The sequence below is a fragment of the Rhinatrema bivittatum genome, chromosome 1, assembly GCF_901001135.1.
Source record: "Rhinatrema bivittatum chromosome 1, aRhiBiv1.1, whole genome shotgun sequence".
NCBI classification, from domain to species: domain Eukaryota; kingdom Metazoa; phylum Chordata; class Amphibia; order Gymnophiona; family Rhinatrematidae; genus Rhinatrema; species Rhinatrema bivittatum.
The window spans coordinates 485,031,583-485,046,459 of NC_042615.1; the positions used below are offsets into that span (position 1 = coordinate 485,031,583).

At 51.1% G+C, this 14,877-nt stretch overlaps 1 protein-coding gene across 2 annotated transcripts in view; it reads left to right on the forward strand.

Moving 5' to 3' along the window:
• The first annotated feature begins 237 nt into the window (after window positions 1-237).
• FGD1 (FYVE, RhoGEF and PH domain containing 1) overlaps window positions 238-14,877 on the forward strand; it is a 123,364-nt gene continuing 108,724 nt past the window's right edge. For both annotated transcript variants that reach the window (XM_029607736.1, XM_029607743.1), the window contains exon 1: window positions 238-843. In XM_029607736.1, the coding sequence (XP_029463596.1) occupies window positions 741-843 (103 nt within the window). In that variant the 5' untranslated portion in view covers window positions 238-740. The remainder of the gene's footprint in view (window positions 844-14,877) is intronic.

Consider the following 14,877-nt stretch of genomic DNA (forward strand, 5'->3'; position numbering starts at 1 on the left):
GGCACATAACGAAGATGGCAAGGTGTCTAGTCTTACAAATGACAATATTAAGTGACAAAATATTAAGGCATGCAGCAAGGAAGCGGTTAAGCACAGACAGAGCCAGCCAGCAGATGACTCCCGGTCATCAAAGACAGGCTGGGCCAGTCCCGGGTTTGCGCGCTCCCAGGAATTTGTCGTCCGGTTTTCCCTGAACGAAAGCACCGGGACTACATCTCCCTGCATGCAATGGGGTAAAGCCAGGACTGGCTCAGCGTGTTCTCCCCGTGCGTGGCGTAGCCCTGGGGTTCTGGATCCCCGCGTGGGTAGGGGGGCGCAAGGCCCGCCTCCTGTGACGTCGGCCCGGGGAGGGGTGGGTTCCTTGCGCACGTCGGAGCCGCGCGGGTGTCCCCTGCACAGAGAGAGCGAGAGAGACCGACCTCCCCGAGATCGGGGAGGCGCTGCAATGAGGAGGCTCCGGGGCTGGGCAGCGATCCGGCGGGGCCCGGGCTGTCGCTGACAGCCAGGACCCCGGAGGCGGGGGACGGGAAGCGCAGGCTGGCCACCCCCCCGTCCCGGGGAAGAGAGCTGCGGAGGACCGAACCCGGAGCAGACCCCTGGATTGTGCCCTCCTCCCCCTCCCACTGCTGGCCGCGCTTGTTCATGGAGTACAAAATACGGCAGAGCTTCGGCAGCGCCGTGAGCTCTGCGCCGGGATCAGCTCTGCAGGACTCCGGCGCCTCCCAGCACCCGCCGCCGGAATGCAGCTGAACCGGACGAGAGGTGCCGCCACCCCAGGCTCCGGGGGGTCCTACTCGCAGCAGTTCGGGGCCCGGCGCTTCTCCTACCACATGGGGGCCTCAGGTGAGTGATCGACTACCCCACCGCACCGGCACACGTAAGAACTGTACCTGCACCTTCATATCATGCTCTCTAATCCCTGTTTCCAGAGCAATCACCCTGTATCTTGCACCATATTACCTGCACCCCCAATTCTTGCAATATCGCATCCTACATCCCATTTCCTGCAATTTCGCGTCCTTCATCTTGCACCCCATTTCCTGACCGTATTATTTCTTGCATCTTGCACCCCACTGTCTCCTGATATCACCCCCCCTGCATCTTGCAGCCCACTCCCTGACCATATTATTCTTTGCTTCTTGCACCCATTCCCTTCTACCATTTCACTGCCTGACACCTGACCGTATCATTTCCTGCATCTTGCACCCCCTCCCTGTCTCCTGACCGTATCATTCCCCCAATATTGCACCCTTCCCCATTTCTTAACCGTATCACTCCCTGCATCTTGCACCCCCTCCCTGTCTCCTGATCATATCACTCCCTGCATCTTGCACCCCCTCCCTGTCTCCTGACCGTATCATTCCCCCAATATTGCACCCTTCCCTATTTCTTAACCGTATCACTCCCTGCATCTTGCACCCCTCCCTGTCTCTTGACCGTATCATTCCCCCAATATTGCACCCTTCCCCATTTCTTAACCGTATCACTCCCTGCATCTTGCACCCCCTCCCTGTCTCCTGATCATATCACTCCCTGCATCTTGCACCCCTCCCTGTCTCCTGACCGTATCATTCCCCCAATATTGCACCCTTCCCTATTTCTTAACCGTATCACTCCCTGCATCTTGCACCCCTCCCTGTCTCTTGACCGTATCATTCCCCGAATCTTGCACCCCCCCTTCCTGTCTCCTGATCATATCGCTCCCTGCATCTTGCACCCCCTCCCTGTCTGCTGACCCCATCACTTACTGCATCTTGCTCGCCATTCCTCTCTCCTGACACTCGCATTTCTGTGTTCTCTGCATTTTTGCTGCAGTCTTTTCTGGTTTTTAGCCTTCCCTTGAGTTCTGAATTACTGTGGAAGGATCTTCTATAGTAAGCAGCTGGCTGTTCAGAGATGGTGGAAAGGTCCCCTGGTGAACTTGTAAACATGTCTTGGATGGATCTCAACCTGGAGCACAGTGTGTATAAACGTGCTTGGAGTTAATGTCCTGGCTGGCGTTTGTAGGGCTGCTGTCATGGCTCACTTGGCTAGGTCTGTGGTTTTGTTTTTTTTTTTGCTTTAGTACTGTAACTGATTTTCTTGGGGGCTCTGAATAGGGAGAGTTCGGTGGAGGCCACGGGTGGACTTCAAAGCATTTGCAGTGGTTGTACCTTAGGGGAGCTATTGTCCTTCTCTTTGGAATGGTTCCTCCATAGTGCAACACAAAGAATTAAATGAACAAAAGAGTGTTTGTGTTGTGTAATGTAATGACACTGGTGGCTTCTTGCTGCAGGTTTTTTTTTTTTTTTTTTGCGACAGGTCTCTCTGTCCTTTTAGCTGTTAGATTGAACAATGTTTGTCTGCATGAATTCACAGCATACCTACCATGTAAACCTCTGGGATGAGGATACGGTGAGGAAGAGGGCTCTGTGGACCCCCCTTGTTTGCCCTGCAGTTCTATGCTCATCCCCTTAACCTGCCCAGCCCGATAATATGCCTGTGGCACCGGTATCTGACAAGCTGTAACAACCCGTCCGTCCCTCCTGTGATACAGCTAACAGGCTAATAATAACAACCCCTTATGGTGATGGCTATGTATGTTTTTCCACTCTGTGACACCTGATTCATGTCTTTTTCAGTTTATTGGTTATGCATCACCTTCTCATTCAGTTGGCAGTGAATGAGGAAGCTCAGAATGTGTTCTGTGCCTACATTAGTCTCCTAGTAATAAAAGTCCTTATGTAAAAAAGATCCCTTCAGGCCATGCCTCTGCGTGTCTCTGCTCTGTGATTCCTAACTCACATCTCTTCAGTCACAGCTCACACCTCACTTGTGCATGCTTGGGTCCTGCACAGTGAAACTGCAGTAGGAAGTGGAGGATGTGTTTTTCATTAGTTAATGTCTGTTATGCCAGTAAACCTTATTGGTATTTATTAGAAGCTGTGGAGTGGGGAAGCATGCCCCGAGAGGAGTGAGTGGAGTTGCACATGCTATAGCCATTAGCAAACATTTTGCAAACTATTATTAATCTATATTTATTTATTTATTTATTTAACTTCTTTTACTATACCGACACTCAAGACCAGGTCTTATCGTACCGGTTTACATTAGAACAAGGGGAAAAATCAATTAACGTATAAGTGGAAAAGAGAAGTTACATTAAAACAGGGAGAGTAAAAACATGGATGTCGGAAGATAGGACAGAATTAAGTAATTGAACAATAAGTTAACAAAATTACAAACTATAAATTAACATAAAACAATAAATTAATAATACAGAAAACATGGATTATAATCAGCGGAAATATACATGGAAATATATATATATGGAATATATACAGCTGGAATATACATGTTATGTCAGATGGGAGGAGTGGCGGGGGTGAGGGAAAAGGGTGGGTTGAGGATGTGAGTGGAAAAGGGAAAAAAGTGAAAAAAGTTTGGGAGTGCGGGGAGGGAGAAGGGTGGGTTGGAGGTTGAGAGAGAGTTGGTTAATATGGAATCCTTCAACGATAGGCTTGTGTGAACAGCCAGGTTTTAAGTTTTTTTCTGAAGGTTAAATGGCATTGTTCCTGGCGTAAGTCTTGAGGAAGCGAATTCCAATGTAGGGGACCTGCTGTTGAAAAAGCTCGCTTGTGGATGGAGTTGTGAACTGATGATTTGTTGGGAGGGGCCTTGAGCTTACTTTTGTAGGCAGTTCTTATTGGTCTTGAAGATGTAAGTAGTTCCAGAGGGAAGGTGAGTTGGAGAGAGGATTGTTGGTAGACCGATTTGTGGATGATAGTGAGAGCTTTGAACAGTATTCTATGTTGAATAGGAAGCCAATGTAAGATTTTTAGGATAGGTGTGATGTGGTCCACCATATCATAGAGCTGGCTTAGTGCTGGAAGCTGGGCTGGTGCCACCTGTATGAGGGTGCAGTGTTGATGAGTCCCCCGATAGTGGATTTGAGCTGCCCTGGAAGCTGGCATGTATACAAAGAGCCATGCATCCTGCTGCTGGCTTCCTGGACCTGCTGCACTTTGGGGGGAAAGGGGGTCAGGGTAGGTCACAGTATTCTCTGGCTCCTACAGGTGCTAGAACGGGTATGGGGAAGAAAGTGGCCATACAGTGCTGGATACATGGGCGGGGGGGAGGAGCTGTGCAGTACTGTTACACTGGAGGCAGCGGGGCTTGCAGTACTGGTATGCAGGACACGAGGGACTATCTTATTTAGTATTGGTATATGGGGAGGGGGAACATGCAGATCTGGTAGGCAGGAGGCAGAGAGAGGCCTATGCAGTGCTGGAATAAGCAGGAAGGGATCCATGCCATGCTGGTACATTGGAGATGGACGGTTGTCCAGTGTTGGCACGAGGGAGATCTTTGGGCGGGAGGCCATGCAGTGCTGGTACATGGGAGCACAAAAGAGGATTTTTCCACGTGGAGATGCTGCACACTGGATGTGTGGGGGGTGGAATGGGTTATAATGTTCCGCTAGAATGCCACACCCAGTTCTGGAAGTGTGGGAAAATCGTCACTGGGACACACAGAGCTGCTCTGTTCTCTGCCCCTTCTCTGTTTTTCTTGGAAGGATTACCTGGAGCTTCTTGAGCAAGTAGTAGAAGATTGCAGGCAGGGCCTTGGAGGTGAGGGAGCTGACTTTAAGATCCTAATTGGGGGGGGGGGGGGGGGGGGGGAGGGGTGCTCTGTGGCCTCCAGACATAACCCTTAATCACAGAGGCAGCATCAGGATCTGTGTGTTGCCGGACGCCACCGTATGCAGTCCTGGAGATTGCATCTGTGTAGGGAGCACGGAGAGGATGGAGGCAGAGCAGAAGAGTGTGACACAAGCCCTACAAAAAAGAGGTTTCAGGGACTCAACATGGAAGGGAGGGGCAGGAATAATGTAGAAACACTCAAACATCTATCATGCTTCAATAAACTACTAAACTGTAGAGAAGGGAGTCTCCACCATTACACAATGGTGACTCCTAGTGGTCATATTTAAGGTGTAAATGTCCAACGTCAGCTGAGGTCTGGGCTAGATTGGGGGGAGGGCAAGAAAAATGTAATCCAGTAGAGGTGGAAGCCCAAAGCAGCAGGAGGAAATTGCCAGAATAAAAGTACAACAAATAAGGTTCAAGAAGGTAGCTTTTTTTGCATAGCAGCAGCTCAAGTTCAGGGAACATAATGTGAAGCTATAAGGGAAGGAAGGAGGCACTGTGCCTGGAGTCGCTACCAGTAGAGCAGGAGCAACCAAACCAGTGACAGAATTCAAACATGCTTGGAAAGTGATCATTTTCAAAAAATAAATAAATAAGGTACTGGGGGGGGGGGGGGGGGGGGGGGGGGGAATGAGAAGCAAGTTCCAAAGGTTCCAGGTAGGCAACCTGGCAGAAAGCACACTGCTGCATATGGGCCAGACCCAGAGGCTGATGGTGATTGCTTAGGGCGAGGCGAGGGAGGGAGGGAGGGAATTGGCTGGAGATCGAGTTGGGTCTGTGGCCATATAGGGGGCAGGAGGTGGGTAGTTAGGTGGGCAGCTGCCAGGGCTCTGGATGTGTAGTCTTTGGGCCTATGCTGATGTCTGCAGGCTCAGTGTCCTGTGGATCTTGACATCTCCCAGTGGTGGGCTGGAGCAGGTCCTCTCTCTCTCTCTCTCTCTCAGCTCCTAGCTTCTGAAGTCTGTAGAGCAGTCGGGCTTGCTGCCCTTGGCCTGCTCTTCTCTCTCTCTGCAGCCTGTCATTACGTGGCAGGGCCTGTCTATTTTGGGCTGGTTGGTGTGCGCCTGGGGCGTGTACAGGCGGAGGGTCTCTAGAGGTTCTGTGGTGCTTTTGCACAGTCGTGCACATACTGGTGTGCTTAGCATAGCTGAAGAAATGCCCTAACTGTGTCGTTCCCCCCCCCCCCCCCCCCAGCCCTAGCTCCCTCTGGCCCTGAATGCAGGCATAGTCGTGCAGGGAAGCTGTCAGATCTTTTGTAGTCTTAAGGGGGGGAGGGGGGATATAATCTCTACAGTGTCCGTCTCCTTCCCCCTCCCCCCTCCCTTGTCGTGTGGGTTTCACTAGCAGCAGTGCAAGAGCTATGGACAGAATGGCTTGCTTCATTGGAGGATTTTCCTAGAATCCTCCCGTCCCTGGTGGTAACAGAATGATCAGAAATGAGCACCAGATGCAGATCACCCACCGAGCAGATTATTTTCTAACCCTTCTCCCTTCCCCTCTGTGTCTACCCTACGCTAACCTCCCGTATTCTCTCAGTGACCCCCCATGTAAGCCCTTCCCAGGCTGCAACTTACTCCCCTTCATGACTCCTCCAATCTGTGCCTGCTTTATATCTCCCCAGTGGCTGTGATCACATCCCTTCCTCCCGCTCCCGTGTCCTCAAGAACTGTAACCCCAGGACTGGCCGTGACCCCCCCCCCCCCCCGTGGCTTCCCTTGCCCCCGCTTCAGTCCCATCTGCAGTGAGAGAAGCAGCCATTGGTTCACAGAATGCTTTGTTCCTTTAAGGGTAAGAATGCCAGAGCCCCTCCCTCTCCTAATGGCTTGGCCAGATGTTCTAGCATCTGGGAGGAGGGGGATCAAAAAAAAAAAAAAGTCTGTCCCACATCAGGCTTAGTGCAAGGCAGACAGGGACTGAGGAGAAGCCAGGGGAGGGAGAGAGAGAGAGGCGGAAAGGGAGTCCCCACACCCAAAGCCCAACACCTTCATTTCATTTACCTTAAGAGTAGTGGGGCGGGGGGGGGGGGAGAAGATTCCCTTCTACCTGCAGGAACAGTAGAAATCACTGCATGCCATGCCAGAAACTGCAAAGTGTGTACAGGAGGATGGAAGCCAGCTGCTCCGGCCTGGGTCAGGAAGAAGGGAGGAACAAGTGGAGCCACAAAGACAAGGCAGGAACACACTGCAGGGACCCCCATGGCCTAGAGGCGACCGAAAGAGAATCCCCCCCCCCCCCCTCATTTTAGCCCTGGGGGTCTCGGAGGAAGCCCTCAGTGTGGGCGGCAGGGAGCACTTTCTCCCTGTACCTTCCTGGTCTCAACACTAGGAGGAAGGGAGAGGGAGGCTCTCCTGCGCGTACCCCTGCTGGTCTCAGCAGTGAGCCCCCCTCTGCTTGGGCGGGAGAATCCTTGCTAGGAACACTTAGAGAGGCTTCCTCTGGTGTGCGAGGTCACTGGTTCCGGAGGCCGGGCCTTCAAAAGGATATCCACACCGTGAACTGAGATTCGGGGGGAAACCAAAGATGAGAGGAAGGGATAAACCCTGCACAAGGGGCAGTTTTCGGGGGAAAAGGAAGTTCTCGAGGAAAAGGGTGCGTGAAGCCTATCGAGTCTCTGTCCCCTTGCCCCCACAGCCTCCCCTGGCGCGTGCTGCCGGAGAGGAGCCTCTCGGGCAGGCGGTAGGCAATGCCGCCGCTGGTGCCAGGGCCCAAGGTCGGGGCTCTGCCGATGTCATGCCGGCGAAAGGAAGCAGCGCGGGCAGTGCCGGCCCCAGAGGAGTTGCCTCCGCAGCAGTTGGGGCCTAGGTGAACAGCCACTTTTCGTTGCGGCAGACTCCCGGATCAGAAGGGGACGCTGGCACTGGGTCCCAGTGCTCAGTCAGGCCAGGAGGAGCTGTTGTCAGTAGTGTGTGAGAGAGAGAGAGAGAGGGGTTGAGGGGGAATAAAAGCACAATTAAGCAAAATAAAATGGGACGCCCCCCCCTCCCTAAAAAAAAAAAAAGACCAAAATAAGATTTAGAAAAATGACTGGGCAAAGTAGGAAAATTTCAGTCACAACAGGGAGTTAAGGAGGTAATTCCGTAACAGCTCACACTAAGAGAGTTATCGGAAATACACAAAAGTTGCGCCGGTTTTCAGAGCAAATTTCCGTGCTTGAAAACTGCCCCTGCTAAAATCTGATCCGGAAATGTTCAGTAAAAAAAAAGGTATGTGCCGCCTACGTGGAAAGTCCCAAACTTTGCCGCAAGTCCAGGCCCCTCCCATACTCCGTCCAGGCCGGGTAATCTTGCGCGCAGGCGGGACCTACACGGGCGATAGTAGGGCAGGTCCTTCCCGCGGGCATCGCTCTGTTTTACTAGTGGAAGTGCCTCTAGAAAATTGCCCTCTGGAAAAGACGACAAAAAAAAATTGATCGGGCCAGTGTGTGGGATTTTTCCACCGGCTCCTAAAAATTCTGGTTAGCGTCCAGTACTTCCTCCATCGGTGCTCCGAGGGGGAGGGGGGGGTAACCCCTCTCCCACCCACTCCTCGGCTGGCCCACTTTAATTAGATCAAGATAAAATCTGCCCCCCCCCCACCCCTTACTGAAATGACTCTGACGTCCCCTGCCCTAGAACCAGAGGTCACGATAAGAGGCCGAACCGGGGATAAATTCAGCTATAACCTTAGGGAATATTCCTTCACGGAGAGGGTGGCAGGTATATGGAACAACCGTTGATGGTAATGATGGAGACAAAAGCAGTAACAAGAGTTGAAGGGAAGGAGGGACCAAGCACAGAGGTGTCCTCGGTTGTCAAAGACCAGCTGGGTATCTGCACCATTGCAACAGGAAGGGAAAAGTGGGCAGACTTGGGTAGGCCCCGCCGTCCTGTTCTCTGTTTCTGTGCGCCCCCCCCCCCCCCCCCCGGGTCTCGGAGGAGACCCCTTAGCCCGAGAGGGAGGAAGGGCTTCCATCTGTTCAGGAAACCAGAGAGGATGTCTCGGGTCTGGGTTGGTGAGGCCAGCTGAGCCTCTGCCAAGACAAATCGATGATGAAGGCGAGGTAGGGGCATCTGTCTGCAGGGATCGGTTTCTGACCTGGGCCATTGTCCCTGAGGAGACAACTGTCAGCTGCGATCCACTTATGCCCCCCTCTCCTTCCCACAAGGCTCTGCTTCCTCCTCTGCCTGTTTCTCTCCCTCCCCCTCGCCTGCCCTCTCACAGATTCTCTGCCTGTCTCTTGCCATCTCTTTCTTTCCTTTCCTCTTTCGGTCTCCCTGCCTCTGTCTCTCCGCCCTCCATTCCTCTCTTGTTCTATCTCCCTTCCTCGGCTTCTGCCCCCGTTGGTGTCTGGTCTATCTATATATAGCTGCAGCTGGCTTGGGCTCGGTCCAGGCTGCTGCCTCTCTGCTAACCACTGGCTCTCATCTTTTTCCAGATCTTGGTACAGTGAGCAAATGCAGGGGAAAACTGTATAAAACCTGACAGTGGTGACCTCCACCCACCTCTCTGGGCTCTGCTCTCTTTTTTTCAGGGCTAGATGTATATAGAACGTGCCAATAGTTCTGCTCAGGTCTGATCCTTGGCTCTGACGCCGTGTGTGTGTGACCTCAGGGAGAATCTCCCTGTGCCTCAGCTCTAATCTCCAGCTCTGTCACTTACTCTCTGTGTGTGACCTCAGAGGGGGGATGCTTTGAGGTCCATATTCAGAGGGGCTTGTCCAGCTAACTTCGGGACTTAGCTGGACAAACTTGGGTATTGGATATCTCCCTGCCCTGCTGACCGGATAAGTTTTAGCCGGGTAAGTTGTTTTAAAAAAAAAAAAAAGGCAGTCACACAGGGACATTCTGGGAACAAAGCTTCCAGCTTACAGGCCGATACAGTACAGTGCGCTCCGTGCGTCCACCCCCCCCCCCCCCGAGACTAATAGCGCCCGCAACATGCAAATGCAGCGCTTTACCCTATTAGTCATTTCTGCGCGATACAGTAAGTAAAATGTGCAGCCAAGCCACGCATTTTAGTTTAAGAAATTAGCGCCTACCCAAAGGCAGGCGTTAATTTCTGCCGGCGCTGGGGAAGTGCACACAACAGCAGTAAAAACTGCTTTTCTGTGCACCCTCCGACTTAATATCATGGCGATATTAAGTCGGAGGTCCCAAAAGTTAAAAAAAAAAAAAAAAAAGTTAAAAACTAAAAAAAAATAAATTTTTTAAATCAGCCCGCAGCTCGTGGGTTGAAAACCAGACGCTCAATTTTGCCGGCGTCCGGTTTCCGAACCCGAGGCTGTCAGCGAGCTCGAAAACCGACGCCGGCAAAATTGAGCATCGGCTGTCAAACCCACTGACAGCCGTCGCTTCTGTCCAAAAAGAGGCGCTAGGGACGCACTAGTGTCCCTAGCGCCTCTTTTTGCCGCGGGCCCCTAATTTAAATATTTTTATTTACTGTATCGCGCGCACAGGGCACTGGCCTGTGCGCGTGCCGGGGAGCGGGCGCTCGTCTGCTCTCCCGCGAACTTTACTGTATCGGCCTGTTAGTCAGGTAAAGCGCTGCATATCAGTGCTGCCTGCCAAAGTTTTGCCGAGTAAGCAAAAAAGGAAAGCTTAGCATCCCCCACCCCCAAAAATAATTTAAAAAAATGTTGGCACATAATGCCCATTTTGGTTTTTTTCCCCTCCAACCCCCTCAAAATAATTGAAAGCAAGTTGCAGACCTTAGCAGTGCTAGGTCCCCCCTCCTTCCCAAATATTAAAATAAAAAAGGGCCTGGTCCCCCGACCCCACTCTGTTGGAGCACCCAGAAACCACCGAGGAGGAGCAGGGAAGTGGTGGAGCCTTACCGTGCTCCTGATGGCACCCAGCCTTGCTCCGACAGCGAAGCTGGTACAGTCTGCTACGAACGGACGATGCTGTCAGGTACCGCTCCGCCATGGCGTCGTCAAACACTGTTGCTTCTTCCTTGTTTGGAAGCGTGCGATCAACACAGAGGATCCCTTGTAGGTGGGAAGAACAGAAAGCAAGCACTGGGGGTGACCTGCATGGTACAGCGGTTCGACCCAGACTGCACTGAAATAATTTATATTTGGCTTCCAAGAAAGGCATGGGGGGGATAATTTGCATGAAGCAGCAGCTACAACCCTAAATAGAAAGCCTGAGGGTAACCCGCAAGGAGGCGGCAGTTGCATCCCTAAAAACCTTGCTAAGCAGACTGGATGGGCCGTTTTGCCCTCATTTTACTATTTTACTCTGTCATTGGGCAGTGGCCTTGCACAGGGAAGGCTGCTGCATCCTGCCCCCTGGGCTTGGCTTCCTGCACCTCTCTCAGGCGCTCTGCCTGGCTTGGCCTGTACTCGGCACGCATGGTGCCTGCAGGGGTACCGCACTGGAACAATGCTCCCAGAGGATGACCTTTTGCTGGGAAGGGCTTGCTTTGTCCCTACACCCTTTGAAGGGCACGGTGGTAGCCATGAGTGTGGGAGAGAGACCTTTCTTCAAGGCGCAATCATACCAAGCAGTGAAGTGCAGAGAAAGGGACCACGACGAGCATTTTCCTTTCCCTGCCCAGCTATAGAAATAGAGCCCTGAGAGGGCAGCCATTGTTCCACAAAGGTTACAGATACAGAGGGCAGTTCCTGACCGTAGCCTGCAGACCTAAGGGCGGCTTCCTGAGCAGAAGGGGGGGGGGGGGGGACGACACGACTTCTGTGAGGAGAGGAGGAAGGTGGGTGAGAACCTTTTTGCCACTCCATGTTCAGCCAAAGTATTCCAGAACATAATATACTATGTAGGAATCCTAAGCGTCGGTCATGGGGCATTATTTTAACGCTGAGGGATGGATGCAGGGTGCAGGGGATTATTTTAACGCTGAGGGATGGATGCAGGGTGTGGGGGATTACTTCAAACTCCAAAGCCAAGAACATAAGAACTTACCATACTGAGTCAGATCAAGGGTCCATCAAACCGTATCCTTTTTCCACCAGTGACCAATCCAGGTCACAAATACCTGGCAAGATCCCAAACAGTAAATAGATCCCATGCTGCTATCGCACAGTGATAAGTAGTGGCTATTCCTTAAGGCTGCTTAGTTGGTAACAGTTTATTGGCTTCTCCTCCAGGAATTTGTCCAAATCTTTTTTTAAACCCAGCTATGCTAACAGCCTTAACCACATTCTCCAGTAATGAATTCCAGAGCTTAAGTGTGGGTTGAGTGAAAAAGAATTTTCCCTAATTTGATTTGAATGCGGAGTGTCCCCTAGTCTTTAAACTTTTTGAAAGAGTAAATAATCAATTTACATTAACATTTACATTCCACTCATGACTTTATAGACCTCTATCATATCTTCCTTCAAAGATCTTTTCTCCAGGCTGAACAGCCCTAACCTCTTCAGCCTTTCCTCATAGGGGAGCCATTCCATCCCCTTTATCATTTTGATTGCCCTTCTCTGTACCTTTTCTAGTTTCGCTATATCTTTTTTGAGATGTGGTGACCAGAATTGCACACACTACTCTAAGTGCGGCCTCACATTGAAGTGATACGGAGGCATTATGACTTTCGCTGATTTATTCTCCATTCCTTCCCTAATAATTCTTAACGTTCTGTTTGCTTTTTTTGACTGCTGATGCATACTGAGCCAAGGATTTCAAAGTATTGTTCACTATGGCGCCCAGGTCCTTTTCTTGGGCGGTAACTCCTAATATGAAACTTTACATAGTGTAACTACAAGGTGAGTTACTTTTCCCTGTGTGCAACACTTTGCACTTGTCAACATTAAATTTCATCTAAATGCCCAGTCTTCCAGCCTCGCAAGATCCTCCTGCAATTTTTCACAATCCGCTTGACAAGCAGGGATAGCAGTCCGCACAAATGGGTAATGTCATCAACTCCTCTTAGAAGTTTCCAGAGTTTTTTTTCTATATTCTTACTAAGCATTTGCAGGACAACCTGTGTCATCTACACCACATGGGGCCATCTTCAGTTCATTTTTATTTGTAGTTCCTCGTGGACCTGTTCTCATCATGTATATATATATATATATATATATATATATATATTTATTTATTTTTTTGCTGTTTTTTTAAAGGGTGGGGGGTAGTTGCTGATTTTCAGCCTTTCTGTCACAAGGACTCTTCTCAGTCATGCTTCTTTTGACTGCTTCTGGCCCCATTAGAGTCCTTAGTCAGGTTTTTCATCCGTTTTGCAAATTTCAGTCTGCTCTTTGTTTGTGTGTGTGTGTGCTTGTGTGTAAGTCTTGGTGTGGCTAGTGGCATCAGTCAAGTGTGTTTGTCAGATTTGCATTATTTGAGTTAGTATCAATTATTTTTCCCATGATGTCAGCACAGTGTGTCAGCAGCTTGAAAAACCATGCATGCTGCGTCGCATATCTAGCACAGGACATTCATGCCGACTGCACGCATTGCCTCGGTGCAATTACGACGTAGCTGATTGCGACATCTGCAAGATATTCCCCAGGGGGTTGAGGCTCCAGAGAAAATGTCAATATTGTGACCTTGGTCTGACCTCTAAAGTCAGGTGTGGCCCCCCCCCCCCCCCCCCTATTGGTATCAGTAGACCCAGGAACTGAATAGACAGATAGGGAGAATCATTCTTCCTCGGGGTCCAAATCAGTAGGGAACAGAAGAGTTAAAGAAAGCAGGTCCACTCTTTCAAGCTAATGCATGCAAAGAGTTTTTGCACCGTTGGCTTTGGCATCAGGCCAAGTGGTATCTGCTTCACTTACCATCAGGGCACAGTAACAGGAGGAAGAAGAGACTGGCGGCTGCCATACATTCACCCATGCAGCCTTGTTGGGAGGGCCACTCCTTCTCCAGGGTTGTGTCTGTCTCCAGGAACTCGAATGTCAGCCAGGGCCAGCTTTTGGGGCGGGCGCTGTGACCTGTGCGGTGTTTCAAGGGGGTGCCGCTGCCCTCTTCCTTCTGCGCCCCTCCGTGCGACATCTGCAAGCAGGAGACTCGGAGGAACATTGTACAGGAGAAAGGAGGCTTCTGTTTGAAGGATCAGCCTGCGGAGAGGAGGAGAGGTGAGCAAAAGAGGGGGGGGGCGGGGGGGGGGGTTGCTACTGGTCAGGAAAAGGGTGGTGGGGAGAGAAGAGATGGAGGGAATCCTAGGCATTGGAGGTAGGAAGAAAGAGGACAAGGGCCCTACCCGTGCTGGGCGGAGGATGAGGGAAGCGTGGGGAGGGGCGAGACGGGTATACTGTGCTGAGGCCACACTGCCGCAGGCGTGGGAGTGCTTGTGCCTGAGCTTGCTGCCAAGGGAGGGGCACCAATTTCAATATTTGCACAGGGTGCCAATTAGCCTAGAGCGCGGGTCCTGATTCAGCCATCTCTGCGGAAGAATGTGCAAACTCTTGATCTTTTCCAGAAAAAAATCTTTCAGAATGCAATGCTTAGTTCTCATATATCATTTTGTCGGGCCTTCATAGTCCAGTATAAGCAATCCATACTGGAAGGGGCAAGAAGAATGTCTTTGCCTGTTGGACTCAGGAGAGGAATGTGGAAAGCGTCTGATCAGGTCAAGCTAGAGAGCTTTTGATACAGCATTGAGAGCCTCTGCCTTGGCAGTTGATGCTCACGAGACCCATCTGACATGCAGGACAGGCAGGGAGAAGATCTCTTCACGAGCAAGGCCAAAGAAGTGGTAGCTCAAATTAAAGACCACGTCCGATGATGATTCAGATCCTTTCTGCAGCCACTTCCGATCCACCCTCCTCTGCCACGGAGGGCTGCCGAGGAGACCCTTCTATGCTCTGAAGAGGCATTTTCCTCGGCTCTTATGTCCTCAGTGTCCTCACAGAGCCCCAAACCCCAAGGTAGTCTCCCAGTCAGAAACTGAGGCAGGGTTTTAACTGGATCCAAAAAGCCTAACCAGTAACCCTAGTCTCTCCTCCTGGAGAACATTCCTGTTGGGGAAAGAGTGAGGCTTTTCGTAAACTGTTGGTCGGCTGGATCCTTAAAATTATACAGAATGATTGCAAACTGCCTTTATTGGGAATCCCTTAAAATCACCCACCCAAGAGGCTCTTGGTGCACTTCTCATCAGGACGTGGGGCGTTTGGAGCTCTTCTCCATCTTGGAGGCTAAAGTGGCAGAACCTGTTCCACCGCAGAAGAGAGGGTAGGGAGTTTATTCCAGTTATTTTGTGATTGTCCAGAAAGACAGGAGGACTCCATCCTATCCTAGACCTAAGGAAACACACT